The following is a 15,087-nucleotide window of genomic DNA, read 5'->3' as shown; positions in this document are numbered from 1 at the left end:
ATCCTGTTGGACTCTATACCCTCCCAGACATAAAGTGCCACACCCCCATCAAGTTGATCCTCCCTATCATTGCAATATAATTTGTACCCTGATATAGCACTGTCCCATTGGTTATCCTCCTTCCACCAGGTCTCTGTGATGCCAATTATGTCAATCTCATCATTTACTGCTATACATTCTAACTCTCCCATCTTACTTCTTAGACTTCTGGCATTGGCATACAGACATTTCAAAGTGTGTTTTTTCTTTGTATTAACAACCTGCTTTTCAGTTCTTAGAGATAATTTGGAAATCTTTAGCTCAGGTGATTTTTATTGGAACGTCTCTGTTGGGATGCCCTAACTCTCCTGTTTCATTAGTATCCTTCAAGGATACATTCAAGGATACATTTCTCCGAACCATGCACTGCTGAGTGACTGTCGGCTTTCCCCCTTGTTCGAGTTTAAAAGCTGCTCTATCTCCTTTTTAAAAGTTAGAGCCAGCAGCTTGGTTCCACTCTGGTTAAGGTGGAGCCCATCCTTTCTGAAAAGTCTCCCCCTTCCCCAAAAGTTTCCCCAGTTCCTTACAAAACAGAATCCCTCTTCCCTGAACCATTGTCTCATCCACACAATGAAACTATGGAGCTCTGCCTGCCTCTGGGAACCTGCACGTAGAACAGGAAGCATTTCAGAGAATGCCACCCTGGAGGTTCTGGATTTCAGCTTTCTACCTAAAATCCTAAATTTGGCTTCCAGAACCTCTCTCCCACATTTTCCTATGTCGTTAGTGCATTCTCTTCTCCTTGCCAACCTGTCTGACCCACTCTATGACAGGGCTGTGAGGTCACTTATGACTCACAGGAAAGGGCTGATTTTTGCTATGGATACTCCCACATGGCCTTCTCCTATTTCAAATGGCCACTAAGAAATCACTGCGAACCAAAAGAATGAAACTAATATGATATGTTTTATTTGTGGGGATCGCCATGCATTTCGCGAACCCACGAATCAAATGAACAGGGACTTATGCGTTGTGGATTGCACATTTGTTCAATTTGAATGCACATCTCTAGAGGGTATTAAGAATGGCTAATGCATCCTGCTGTCTATGGAGAACCCAGTTTACAGATAAGCAAACCTGCTTTCTCCACTGATAAGCAAGTATGAATTAACCATTATGTATGGGAAGTCCCAAGTTGAGGGTTACACTGCAGAAGCACTTATTTAAATGAAGACAACTCAGCCTCACAAGGTGGAGTTGACTACTGGATGAACAGGCTGCACAGTACTGCTTGTCCAAAGCTATAGTTTCCTCAGGATATGCTGCCCAAATAATAGTGGGATGTGAAAGTATGCATAGATGACCAAGTAGTAGTGCTGCATTTTTCTTCCATACAAGTCGCTCTGAGATGAGTCATTGAAGTCACCATGGTTCTGACCTGAAAAGCCTTGACAGAATCTGTAAACTGCAAGCCAGCTAGCACATAACAGTGTGCAATACAATTTGCTAGCCAATTGGAAAGTTTGTTTGGCAACTGCTCTACCCATTCTATTAACAGTTGAGAAGTTTGACAATAAGGTTGAGTCCTCATTAGGTAATACTCCAGGGCTCTCTTACAGTCCAAGGAATGGAGAGCATGTTCTCCCTTGTGTGCATGTAGTAATGGAAAGAATGCAAGAAGCACAATAGCTTGATTTGTATAGAACACAGAAACCATTTTTATAAGAATCTTGGGATGGGTCTATAGATTCATCCCATTGTGAAAAAAAAATTACAGGGATGGCAAATATGAAACCAGAATCTGTAGTTCACATGATCTTTATGCCAAAGTGATGGCCATGACAATTTCCAGGCGAGAAACTTCAAGCGCAGCAGCTCAAGTGGTTCAAAAGGAGGCTTCATGACCAGGCCTTTGCCTAGGGCATCAGTAATCGGGGGGAGGGGGGGGGGGAAGCAGGCAAGCTGAAGGCTAGCTGAAGATTTGCTGCCTTCCATTAACAATAATATAAATTATACTAATTAATATAGTGTAAAACTACTTAGTTTCATAATGCAATACAAAAGATGGAAATATTTGCCAATTTGCTTCAGAATTTTTCAGTTTTGCCACAGGATCTACCCCTGAGCTGTCGCAAGAAACTAGGAGGGACTGTGTCTTAGATTTTCTGCATCCTGTTGTCCAACCTTGGGGGGGGGGGGGAGGAAGAGGGGGGTGACAGTAAGCAACAGCATCAACAGTGCCTAGAGACACCAAAGTCCTAAATCCGTCACTGTTCATGAAGTCCCAAAGCACTGGAGGTTTACTGACGAGTTCTGGATTCTCACCATCCTATCCAGCAAATCAGACAAGGCCTCTGTTCGGTGTAGGGAGTATGTGGTGCACTTTTGAACCTTGACTTCTGAGCTCCAATGGGGCAGCGACAGCTTGATGACAATTTTCTGACAAGGACTTTTGGAATGCATTAAGGACGAACTGGCTGCCCGAAACCTACCACCTAGCCTGGACGAACTCATCAGTCTAGCCATAGTATAGAGGTTCCAGGAATGTACCAAAGAATGAAGTTTGACACATCACCCTACCCACCCTGCTTCAACCTTTCAGAAGCCAGTAACTAACCATTCCCTTCCTGAGTCTGGTTTACCACCAGCAGAGACTATGCAAGTGGATCGTTTCTGAATTTCCAATGATGAGAGGCAGAGGTGTTAGACTCTCAACCTGTGCTTCTACTGCGCTACACCAGGCCATCTTGCAAGTTGATACCCTAACAAAACCGGAAACCCAAGGATCTAGTCCTGATGGGAGAGGCCACTCTAGCACTCTTCACAATTACTGGTTCCAGCATGCCTGTCTTACAAAGATGTCCTTCTCGATACGCTTGCCTTCCTGGATACAAGTGCTGGAGAAAGCTTTATCCACGAGGCTCTGGACCAAAACTATAACATACCAACAGTGCCCTTGAATTCCCCACTTTCAAAAACCTCCATTTACAGACATTACTAAGACTACAGTACCACTGACCTTACAGACTGGGGTCTTACATGAAGAACAAATCAGTCTCTACATGTTACCTATTGCAATCATTCTAGGCCTGCCATGGTTCTTGAGTTACCAGCCCCACATCGATTGGGTAATGATACAAATTGCTAGATGGGAATCCTAACTGTCATGAACAATATATGACCAGAATCTCTCCTGTGGTACTGGCCTCCCGGACTGTTACCTCTGAACTTGCACACCTAGCATTACAGTACAGTGAATTTACTGTTGTTTTCAGTTAGAGCAGGTAGAGATCCTACTGCCTCACCGCTTCTATAACCTGAAGAACATTAGTAGATACTCAGAATGTCTGTTGCAGATGTTAAAAGCGATCTTTCACTCATCACCTTCATGGATTCAGATCAAATTGTACGTTCCTTGGATGACCTCCATCCTGAAGTTATTGCTTGACTATCCCACAGTAACTAAGTTTCATTTCTGTTTGAATATAACAATAGTGGTAGCTCTGTAACACACTTAGAGCATCATTGGTTGATGAGCTCTGATATAAAATTAAATATCGTTACAAGTTACAAACAGTACAAAGTTGTATTGAGAACAGAAAAAAATTCAGATGACATACTTATGGTTCAAGATAAGATAGATGGAATAGATAGCTTTTTTGGTTTTAAACCAGAAGGTATGGAGAGAGTTAGCATCCTGGATGTTCCAGAGGTAAGGACCTTCAATTTCAGTTTTTATTTTATTTTTCTCAGGAATTTACTGGTGATTATTATAACAAACAAAAAAGAGAGAAAATCAGTGGAAATAAATGAGTCATTTACTACTGATTTTCTCCCATTTTTCTTTGTTATAATCCTTACAGATCAAGGAGTCCCGCAAGGATCTTCACTTTCACCCACCCTCTTCAATATCTACCTCCTCCCTCTCTGCCACCTACTCTCAAACCTCAAGCTTACCCATTACCTCTATGCAGATGACATACAAATCCTTCTCCCGATTACAGAATCCCTTCAAAAAACCATCACCTACTGGAATGAATGCCTACAGCCAATTAAAGACTTACTCTCAAGCCTCAACTTAGTATTGAATGCCAATAAAACTGAAATGCTCATTATCTCCCACGACCTCCTCACAATCTCATCAAGCCCCACGCAACCAAACTCAAACAGCATGTTCTCATCTGACGTCAGGGCCCTTGGAGCCTGGCTAGACAACCATCTAAACCTAAAAAAGTTTATAAACACTACCACAAAGGACTGCTTTTACAAACTGCAAGTCCTCAGAAAACTAAAACCCCTCCTTTACTTCACCGACTTCAGGACCGTACTCCAATCCATTATACTATCTAAGCTAGATTATTGCAACTCCCTTCTTCTCGGTCTCCCCACTAATACCATCAAACCATTACAGATGGTACAGAACTCCCCCGCTAGAATTCTCACAAACTCTAACAAAAGAGACCATATCACCCCAATCCTTCGTAATCTACACTGGCTTCCTATTAAACACAGGATCCTCTATAAAGTACTCACAATCGTTCACAAAGCGACATACAAACTAGCTCCTATCATGTTAAGCACTCAACTTCAACCTCATACATCTTCCAGACCAATTAGAAGCGCATACAAAGGCACACTTCACGCCCCACAGGTAAAATCATCGTTGAGTAAACGAGCACTATCTTCAGCAGGCCCCCACCAGTGGAACACGCTCCCCCCAGATCTAAGACTGGAACCAAGTCATCAGGAGTTCAAAAAAAAGCTAAAAACCTGGCTTTTCCACCAAGCCTTCCCAGACTCTTTTAATTCTTTATTTATACATTTTTAGTATTATTACAATCACAAAAAGAGTTATTTCAGGTATGGTTCGTTAACTGGTACAATAAACAATTCAAATGAAGAAACAGGGAATAGGTATTCTATTCCAATATACCAAATATACCAATAAGCCAGTTATCCTAAACAAAAGAGATTAAACAAATACCACAATATTTATTACCATATCCTTCTTTTAAACTTTTATCTTGATTCTGTAAAAGTAATCCCTGACTAATTTTGGAGGCAGGGAAAATTTTAGAAGAGATCTTTTAGAAATGTTACGAACCCGTAACCTTACAAAATAATAGCACTAACATAGAACTAACTGGGCTTATAACTTTAACCTAACCCCGTATCGGCCGGGGAAGATGTATTGGGCCTACGGGCTTCTACAAACTGGCGAAGTTGATCAACCTGGAGGAAAATAAAACATTCATCTCCTTTACTCAGAGTGCATCTGCAGGGATAACGAAGCTTAAATGAAAAGCCTAACGAAACCACCTCTTGCCTTAAAGTAAGGAATTCTCTCCTCCTAATTTGGGTAACTTGAGCTAAATCAGGATAAATACGAACAGCCTGACCGTGAAAAAATAAAGGAAATTTTCTGAAGTAATTTTTCATAACTCCGTTTAAATCTTGGACAGTTATAAAAGCTACTAGCAATGGACTTCTATCAATAACATCAGTATCGGAGTTTTCAAGAAAACTTGTCAGGTTTAATGGTACTGCCGGAGCTGGAGTGGAGGTTAAATTCGAGGGTCTATTACTCATAAATTTACAAAAATTAATTGAAGGCATATTTTCATCTGTATACCCTAGGCCCTCTCTAAACAGTCTCTTCAGCATAGTAAATGGGATTTCCCCGGCTATCTTTGGAAAATTTAGTACCCGTAAATTAAGATGTCTCATATTATTTTCCAAGGCTTCCAAACGCCTGGAACAGGCAATTTGTTCTCTGATCACAGCTGCATTTACAGTCTGAAGAGTTTGGATTTTCTTTTCAGCTTCTTTAACTTTGTTCCTAAATTCTCCAGCTTGCGTCTGCACATCTGATATTCTCTGTTGGAAATTGTAATTTAAGGAGTCCATTTTATTTTCCAACCTCTTTATTGCATGGCCCTGGCCCGCCATCAAGTCCCACAGTGACTCTAGCGTCACTGCCTCCGGTCTAGGTGTTAGCTGCATGAACTCATCCTCAGCGTCGGGCAAGTTGTCAATCGGGAGCCCAGTCGGTAACAGCCCCTCTACTACTCCTCCTCCGGGGCCAGTCACCCTCTCTGGGATCCTCCACGGCGCCTCTCCGACCGGGGCAATGCCCTCGCGAGTGGCTTCCTTTGCTCTCGGCGTCTGAAACGAGTCGCTCTCCACCCCCACCCCCCCGTCGCTCCTGCCGCGTCATCAGCCAGCGACTGGGGAGAAACTCGATCGGGGTCACGCTGCGCCAGGGGCGGCCTGGTGTCGGGGCTGAGGGACGCCTCATCCGCAGGGGCTCCTCGCTCTCTCCCGCAAGGGCTCACACCGAAATCCCCGGCTCCCTCGACCAAGTCCAGTTGGCGCATAAACCGCGCGATGTCGAGTTGCCCCGGAGGAGGTAAGGATTCGGGTGGAAAAAGCCTTACTTTTCCTTTCCTTTTTGATGGCATTATGCAGTGGAAATTCAAAGTTTTTTGTAGAAAATCGGGAGCTCAGCGGTCTGCGACCGTCTATGCCGCCATCTTGCCTCCCCGAGACTCTTAATGCTGCCTAGATGGGAGGATAAACCCAATTTATGGGATCCCTCACTGAGTCTTACTATTATGATTTTTAACTGTACAAAGATTTTGAGTTCAAACGTTCTCTTACTTATATTGTATTTATATTGTATCTATAATATATTTTAATATTACTATGTTAAATTGGCATTCTGTTCTATTGTTCCATGTAAAGCCCCTTTCTCGATTTTGGGCATATCATCGTTTTATGTAAACCGGAGTGATTTGTAGTTCTTACAAGAACTTCGGTATATAAAAATTATAAATAAATAAATAAATAATAAATACTGATAAATTCCCAGGAAAAATAATTAAAAACTGAAATTGAAAGTCCCTACCCACAGGGTAGGACCCAGAAGTAAGAAAGCACAAAACTGAGATCTGGCTTATAGGGAATGTAGAAAGACGTATGAGATTGGAAATATAAAGAGTGAGAGGGTTGATAAGAAGGAAGAATAAAGTAGAGGTAATCAGGAGTGCATTGATAGGTAAAAGTTAACAGTCTGAATATTATTGGGTAAGGGTATTTAACAGGAAGTCAATGTAGAGAGTGCAACAAGAGGATGGTATAAGAGTGACATGGGAGGCAGTACAGTAAATGGGCTCCTGAGTTTTACAAAAGTTGAAATGAACCAGAGTGATGTGTCATGGAGACCAGATAGAAAACTGTTAAAATAAACAAACTGAGTAAAAAAAGAAGAGCATAAAGCAAGCACTGAAGGATAGGGAAGAACATATTTTGTGGGTATTGAAGAGACGATAGTGGAGAGAATTAAAACAAGAGAGCCTATCCAAGTCAATATTGCAGAGTGTATATGTGCAGAATGTTTTTCTCTACTTTGTTTCCCCTCATTTGTTAAAGGCGATTAAAATGTCATAGTAAGGAATTTAGCACTCTGTGCTGAAACAGCTGGCAAAAGGAAACATTGGGTGGCAATAGCAGTTTTGTCTGTGTGTCATTTCTAATACCTCAATCATAATCCCCCCTAATAGATGCCACTGCAGTGCATTACAACCCCTAACCTACAGGCCTGGGTCTTTTATTACAAGTTGTTTATCTTTCATACAGGGCAAGTATGGTCTCATTTGTAATATCATTAAACTGAACTAAAACATGAAAAATTATTCTAATAGTTAATTCCGGTCAGTATGTTATTACTTTCAAATATACTTTATAAATAAAATTAACTATTATTTTTAATATTGAATTTCCAGATATACTCAAGTCTTACCTTTATAAATGCGACCAAGACCTCTATAATCCATTTGATCAGAGCAGTTAAAGACAACAACATATTTTCCCAAGCATTTCCCCATATCTTTAGTGGTTTCTGTTTTTCCTGTCCCAGCAGGTCCTGCAGGAGCACCACCCATACTCATTCCCAGAGCCTGTGACAGTGTAATATAACATCTGGAGAAGGAAAACATAAGGAAACATTTTTATTTTTATACACATACAGAGGTCCATATTCAGAAGCATTTACTGGCTAACTCAGAAGTTAGCTGGCTAAATGAATATTTGGGTATTTATCTGGCTAAGGGGTAATTTTCTATGCAGATCACACGCAATAGCTAAATCGGGGCGGGTTCTGGGCGGCGTCCGCACCAGAAGGGGAGGAATCGGAGCGGCACCGGGGCAGACGCTACGAAGACACCGATGACAGCGAAAAGGGTCCTTACCTTTTCGCCGCCAGTTTTTCGCCCAATAGCACCACCTTTTACGATGGTGCTATTGGGTGCGAAAGCCGGCCTGCCCCCTGTTTCCGCGGTATTTTCTAAGGTCTACAACCTTAGAAAATCCAGGCCTAAGTTAGGGGTGTTCGGGGGGCATAACTGGGAGGAGCTGAGTTAGCCGGCCAAGGGCCTCATTTTCTAAAGTATCACAGGCCTGCGATACTTTAGGAAATGAGGGGCGGGGGGCCGAAACGGGGGGCGGGATCGCGGTGCGATCGCTGTCAGTTTCACACCCAATAGCGCCACCATAGGAGATGTAGCTATTGGGAGCGAAATAGGACGCAAAAAGGTCCTTACCTTTCCATCGTCCATGGCAGCTTCGTGGAGTTGGCCCCGGTGACGCCCCGACTCCTCCTCTTCCGGGGCCGACTCCGCCCCCATATTGGTATCGCATGCGAAAAGGGACATTTTGCGTGCGAAACATCATTTACCACGTGTGATACGTGTAGAAAATAAGGCCCAAAATCTGGTCAAGCCAAAGAGATGTCCTAAAATTTTAAGATAGCCGGCTATATACAATAGTACAATATACTTTCAAAATTAGCTAGATAAGTTTATCTGGCTAACTTTTCTATTTGAACTATGGATCTCACAATGTACAAACAAACATATAGATAATATATCTATAGCCCACAGTTTTCTACAGCAGCTCAAAGGTAGATTCTGTGGTGAGAGTTGGGTAATTTTTTGAAATTATATGGCAATTGTAAAACACATTTTCCTATATTTACATATTAAATAATATATATTTTTAACTTTATAAAAATAAAGTAATTTTTTGATAGATCATGTATGTCCAGTTAATTTATTTGGCCCTTTCTGAGGGGGTAAAGAGAATCTTAGTGACTGATGCTGGAAAAGGATAATTTGCCATTTTTAAAAATACAACAGACTTATCTAAAATGTACCGTTTTGGGTTCCTTTGAAAAGGTAGTTTCTATGCAATTAATAGAATTTTGTATATTAAAATTGTCCTAATCGCATATTACTTTAATTCTACTAATTAAAATTTACTAATTCTAATTAGTATGCTTTAATCTCATGTTAATGTCTTTGATTGAACTGACTGCAATCTGGATTCTAATCTTAATTGTAATTTTAATTGAAATCTGCCTTGAGACTAATTTAGGAAAAAGCAGATTATCAAATGTTTATAAATAAATACTGAACCACTCTTCAGCATTCATCATTGTAGACCATGAGATTTTGTAGATGGAGAAATTTAGATTTTAGGAAAATGGTTAGACTTGCCTTAGCACTTCCTTATTAACACATCCCAGTGAGGGATTATGGGAGATTTTAAATCTAAATCTTGGACATTAACTTGTGGAGTACCTCATGGATCACTATTGTCCCTAATTCTTTAGAATATATTTTGGCTCCTCTGAATAAAATTATTTAGCTTGAATTTTAAGATTTATGCAGATGATATTCAACTATATTCTTCCTTAGGATCAACTCTGTGTATGGCTTTTAACAAGGCAAATCAGGATCATATGAGCAGAATGGCTAAATGCACCTAAGTAAATCTTATGTCACCTAAAAGTACAAGCATACTTTCAAAATGCACATATTTTTAGCTGCAGTAAAAAAGAGCTTTATATGGATCTAATTTGGTTAGGATGAAAACTATGTTCAATCATTTAATTTTTGAAAAATGTACATGCCTTGCTAAGACACATACTTTACACCCTCAATGGAGACAATCAAAGGTGTGCTTGTACTTTTTAAATTCTTAACAACCCAATCTTCGAAGACATGCCTTGTGGGTTCTTTTTGTTTGATGATCAGGTTGATATCTTCATCCTGAAAAGTATGCGCAAACAGAAAAGCAAAAATTTGTAGCCTGTATAATAATCCCAGATGAACATATCTTGGATGTACACATCTATGGTTCTGAAAGTGACCTTTATCTTTTTATGAAATGTTGGAGATGTCCAAGTCTCATGGAGGAAATATATTTCTCCTGATTGGATCTAGAAGAATTGAGAATGTTTTTATTTCTGTTTAGACCTCTTTCACTTTATATGTGTAAACATGAAAATAGAAACATATTGATCATTATGACCAATCTAATCTGCCCATTTCTACCATCTCTACCACTCCTTCAGAAATCCCCTATGCTTGTCCCATGTTTTTCTTGAATTCATATACTGTCTTTGTCTCTACCACCTCCACTGAGAGTTTGTTCCATGCATCCACCATTCTCTATATAATGAAATAGATTGGGGAGCCCATGAGCGAGAGAAAGCGCGAGGACCATCAGCACTCAGCTAAAAAGGAGAAAAGATCTGCCCGGAACAACTAAAGATCCACCCATGGGGCTACGGTGAGAGGACTTGACCCTCCCCCCTCGGTAGAGAGAGGGAGGAGTCTGATTGAAGTCGGAGAGTGCGACTGCCCATAAGAACACGGGCAGATGGCGCACCGCCGCCGTTGGCGCATGCTGCCTAAGCCGCGCGCTCCGTAAGGGGTGCGTGGCTTTGGTCGGCTTAGGCCGGCGAAGGTGGGAAGGTGCCTTCCCTCTTTGAAGTTGAAGGTGATGCAGGTCCGGAACGTATCTCCCACTCGCCAATTTGTATTGAATTAACAGAAACTGTGAGTAAAAGATTCAAATTGTTTTTGGGATATTTCTTCTTGCTATTTGTAGGAAATATGCCGCATACTAAGCGGAAGGGGAAGATTCACCCAGATGCCTCGACCCTGGTTAATTCTAACCCAGTACAAACAATATTGACAACCTTTTACCCACCAGTAGACCTGACAACCCCGGAGAGTCCCGTTATAGAGGTATTAGGAGAGCAAACTATACCTCTATTGGGAGAAGTGAGCTTAAGTCCCGGGGCGCCAACTATTCCCCCACCTCCGAGAAGTGGCTTAAATTCTGGAGATCCTGGCCCAGCTGATACTCGGATGTCGATGATACAGCTGAACTTGCTCGAGGCGGACTCCAGTACTATAAAGCCACATAGTCAAGATCAAGATAAGGAACTTGGGATCCTTTTCCCTAAAGAGATGAGGGGGACCGGAGAGATCTTGGAAAGTACCAGGACCTCCAAACCATCTATAGAATCAGCAGTAACCCCTCCAATGGGGACCATTCCAACTCAATTATCTGTTAATGTACCTTCTCCATCTTTTTTTCCCGAGGCCTTGCCTGGTAATCAAAAATCAGTAACTGTGGAAACACTATGGCGTGCTATGAATACTTTACAAAATAATATATTGAAATTAAACAATAGTATAAAAGAGATGCAAAATGTATTGATAAATCTAAACCCCATGGTGACTAACTATGGGGTGGCAATAAATAAAGTTCAAGAGAATATATCTTCTATAGAGAAGATGCAATCATCAATCATTAAAGGAGAAACTGCTTTAAGTAAAAAGGTTGAAATATTGGAAAATCAGGTTAGGTATACTAACTTAAGAGTGGTTAACTTCCCCAAGTGTAGAATGGTTTCATCTAGGAAACAGTTAAAAAATTATTTTTTTGGAAATTCTGTCATGGCAGCCTGAACAGTTTCCAATAATAACTAATGTGTACTTTGTTAATGAAAAGAAAATAAATGTATTGGAACAAGATAATGGGTCTTTGAATGTAACAGATTTAATTGAAACTTCTTATTCAGCCCAAGTAGAATCGAGAGGTAGTTTGTTAGTTAAGTTTGAAAAGTCCCTTGATAGAGATAGGGTCTTAAAAACCTTTATGTTAAAGCGTGCCTCTCTCTACTTGGGCCAAAAAATCTGGATATATCCCGATGTCTCCAAGGAGACACAGGAGAAAAGGAAAAGATTTATTGTTTTGGCCAATATGGCGAGGACACAGGGTATACAAATAATGATACGATTCCCAAGCAAATGTGTCATGCGGGTTGATGGTGTTAGATACGTCTTCTATGACCCACTTCAGTTAGAGAGATTTCTAGAGGGACGGAGGAACCCCAAAGAGGGAAATAATGCTGTAATCTAAATATAGTTGGGCAATAAATATAAGAGTTTACAATTCTGTTAAATTTTGTGTACCGTCAAATTATAAAGATATTTGCTCTGTGCTCCCCTCTTTGTTTTGTATCCGGTAACAAGATATGTTTATATTATGTTCGAATTATATTATATGGTTTACATGGTTTCAATGTGAATATCTTGTATTACCAAAAAAATATTCAAAGGATTTGAATATGTGAAAATTTTGAATGATACTTATTGTAAGTTGAAAATTCATAAATAAAAAAAAAAAAAAAAGAAATAGATTGCTCCTGATTCTAGCCCCTTTCACCTTCATCACTTATCCCCTCATTCTAGAGCCTCAAACCCAATGAAACAGGGCTACCTCCTGTGCATTGATACATTGGAGTTATTTAAATGTCACTTTCATATCTCCTCTAGCCTATCTTTCCTGTAGGGTATGTATGTTTCAATCTTTAAGTCTGTCTTCATGCACTTGACTGTGAAGACCACTGACTATTTTAGTAACTAACTTCTGAACTGATTCCATCTGGTATATATCCTTTAGAAGGTGCGATCTCCAGAAATGTATATAGTATTCCAAATGAAGCCTCACCAAGGACCTATATGGGGCAATATCACCTACTTTTTTTGCTGACCATTCATTCCTATGTACCCAATTAAATGTCTGGCATTTTCCATCGCCTTTTCCACCTCTTTGGTCACCTGGAGATCATTAGATTAGATTAGATCCCATTCTTGATTTGTGCATAAAAGATTTTCACTCCCTATACTGTACAACTCTCCCGGGTTTTTGCAGCCCCAATGCATGACCTTGCATTTTTTAGCATTAAATCTTAACTGCAATTCTTCAAGTTTCACTAGATCCCTCCTCATGTTTTCCATACCTTCCACCCTGTTGAAGATTTTGGTATCATCGGAAAAAAAACAATATTTCCTTATAATGCTTCTGCAATATTGCTTATGAAAAAGTTGAAAAGAATCAGTCAAAGCACTAATGCCTACAGCACACCATAGTAACGCCACTCTCCTTGAAGTGAACTCCATTTATCAGTACCCTTTGTCACCACTCACTCAACCAGTTTCTAACACAGTCAGTCACTTTTAGGGCCCATACGAAAGGCCCCAGTTTATTTATAAGTCACCAATGTGGAACTATGTCAAAGGCCTTACTGAAATACAAGTACACGCTCCCCGATACAATTCTCTGGTAATCCAGTCTAAGAAATTGATCTGATTCATATGACAAGACCTAAATCTGGTAAAACCATGCTGTCTCAGATCTTGTAATACATTGGATTCAAGAAAATGCATTACCCTCTATTCTAGCAATGATTCCATTTATTTACTTACCACCAAGGTCAGATTAGCCAGTCTGCAGTTGCCAACCTCCTCCTAACTTCCACTTTTGTGAAGAGGAACCATATCTGCCTATCTCCAGTCCTCCAGAACTACTCTTGACACTAAAGCAGCATTGAAAAAGTTATCCAGCAGTACTGCCTGAACATCTCTATGTTAATACCCTTAGATATAACCTATCTGGCCCCATCGCTTTATCTACTTTAACATAAGCTAGCTCTTCATGAACACACATTTCTGAAAATCATTTTAAGTTTACTTCATTTCTAATCCTATTTGTGTCTTCTGTAATCCTACTCTTGACCTTTCCTCATTAAATACCAAATAAATATTTGTTATGCAATTCTACCTTTTCCTTGTGAGCCTCTACATATTCCTCCCCCTCACCTTACAATGCCACTTTTGCACTTACATTTTTGCACTTACACCTATCGCTACCATTTTTAAATATATATTGTCCCCTCCACCCTTTTACAGTATTTGCTGTTTTTTCTTTCATTTGCATCCTTGCTCCCCTGACTACTTTTCCAGCTTCTCTTAGCTTTTCAAGATATTGATGTCTGTCTTCTTCTTTCTTATAAACTCTTATAGGGTCCAATGCCAGGCTCTGGTTGCCAAAGTCCAGGTCTAGGCCTGAGGCCTAGGCCTGTTTTGACACCAGGGTTTGGCTGAGGTAGGGTCCCATTGCTAAGGCCTGGGCCTAGGCCAGAAGCTAGTGCCTGGCACAAGGAAAAATCCTGGTCACCAAGGCTCAGGACTAGAACTGGGTCTAATGTCGGGGCTCAGTCACCTCAGCCCAGGCCTAGGCCCAATCAAGACCAGATACCTTTGCCGAAGCCAGGCCTGGCCTATGCCTAAAGTCAGGTCCTGGCTGAGGGCAGGTTATTCTTTTGTCTTTCTTTTGTAATCCAGTAACCAAAAATGACTCCTCTGGAGGGCATGATGCAATGATATCACTGTGATGCCTTCCTTCAGTGTGGATGGTGCCATTTTGTTATGTGATCTTACAACAAAATGATACCATTTGCACTGGAAGAAGGTACCACAGTGACATCACTGCAGCTCATCCCCAAGGAGCATGATGTCATTTTTAGTCATCAGATCATGAAAGATGATGTCAAAAGCATTATTGTGGTCTCCAGGCCTAGGCCTAAGACCTGAGCCTGGGCTTGATTCCGTGTCTCAGCAACAGGACCCAGCCTCAGCTGGGCCCTGGTGTCAGGCCCTGACATTGGGCATGGAACTAGGCCCAAGACTTGGCAATGGGATCCAGCCTCTGCCAGGACCTGACCAGGCTGAGCCCCGGTGTTGGGCCTAGGCCTACACTTAAGCCTGGGCCTCGGCAATGGTATCCAGAATCGGCCAGAATCCAACATGACATCTGGACCTAGGCCTGGGCCTCAGCAACTGGGACCCAACCTCAAGCTGGCATTAAGCCTAGGCCTAGGCTTGGGCCTTAGTGACCATGACCCAATCT

At 41.1% G+C, this 15,087-nt stretch overlaps 1 protein-coding gene across 1 annotated transcript in view; it reads right to left on the bottom strand.

Moving 5' to 3' along the window:
- Positions 1-15,087, bottom strand: part of LOC115083294 (dynein heavy chain 5, axonemal-like) — a 1,259,434-nt gene that overhangs the window by 809,761 nt on the left and 434,586 nt on the right. Inside the window, exon 34 of the mRNA XM_029587102.1 lies at positions 7,781-7,959. Within this exon, the coding sequence (XP_029442962.1) occupies positions 7,781-7,959 (179 nt within the window). The remainder of the gene's footprint in view (positions 1-7,780; positions 7,960-15,087) is intronic.

Source organism: Rhinatrema bivittatum, chromosome 2 (genome assembly GCF_901001135.1).
Source record: "Rhinatrema bivittatum chromosome 2, aRhiBiv1.1, whole genome shotgun sequence".
Taxonomy (NCBI): Eukaryota; Metazoa; Chordata; class Amphibia; order Gymnophiona; family Rhinatrematidae; genus Rhinatrema; species Rhinatrema bivittatum.
The sequence above is the reverse complement of the archived record's forward strand: the minus strand, read 5'-3'. Positions and strand labels throughout refer to the sequence as shown.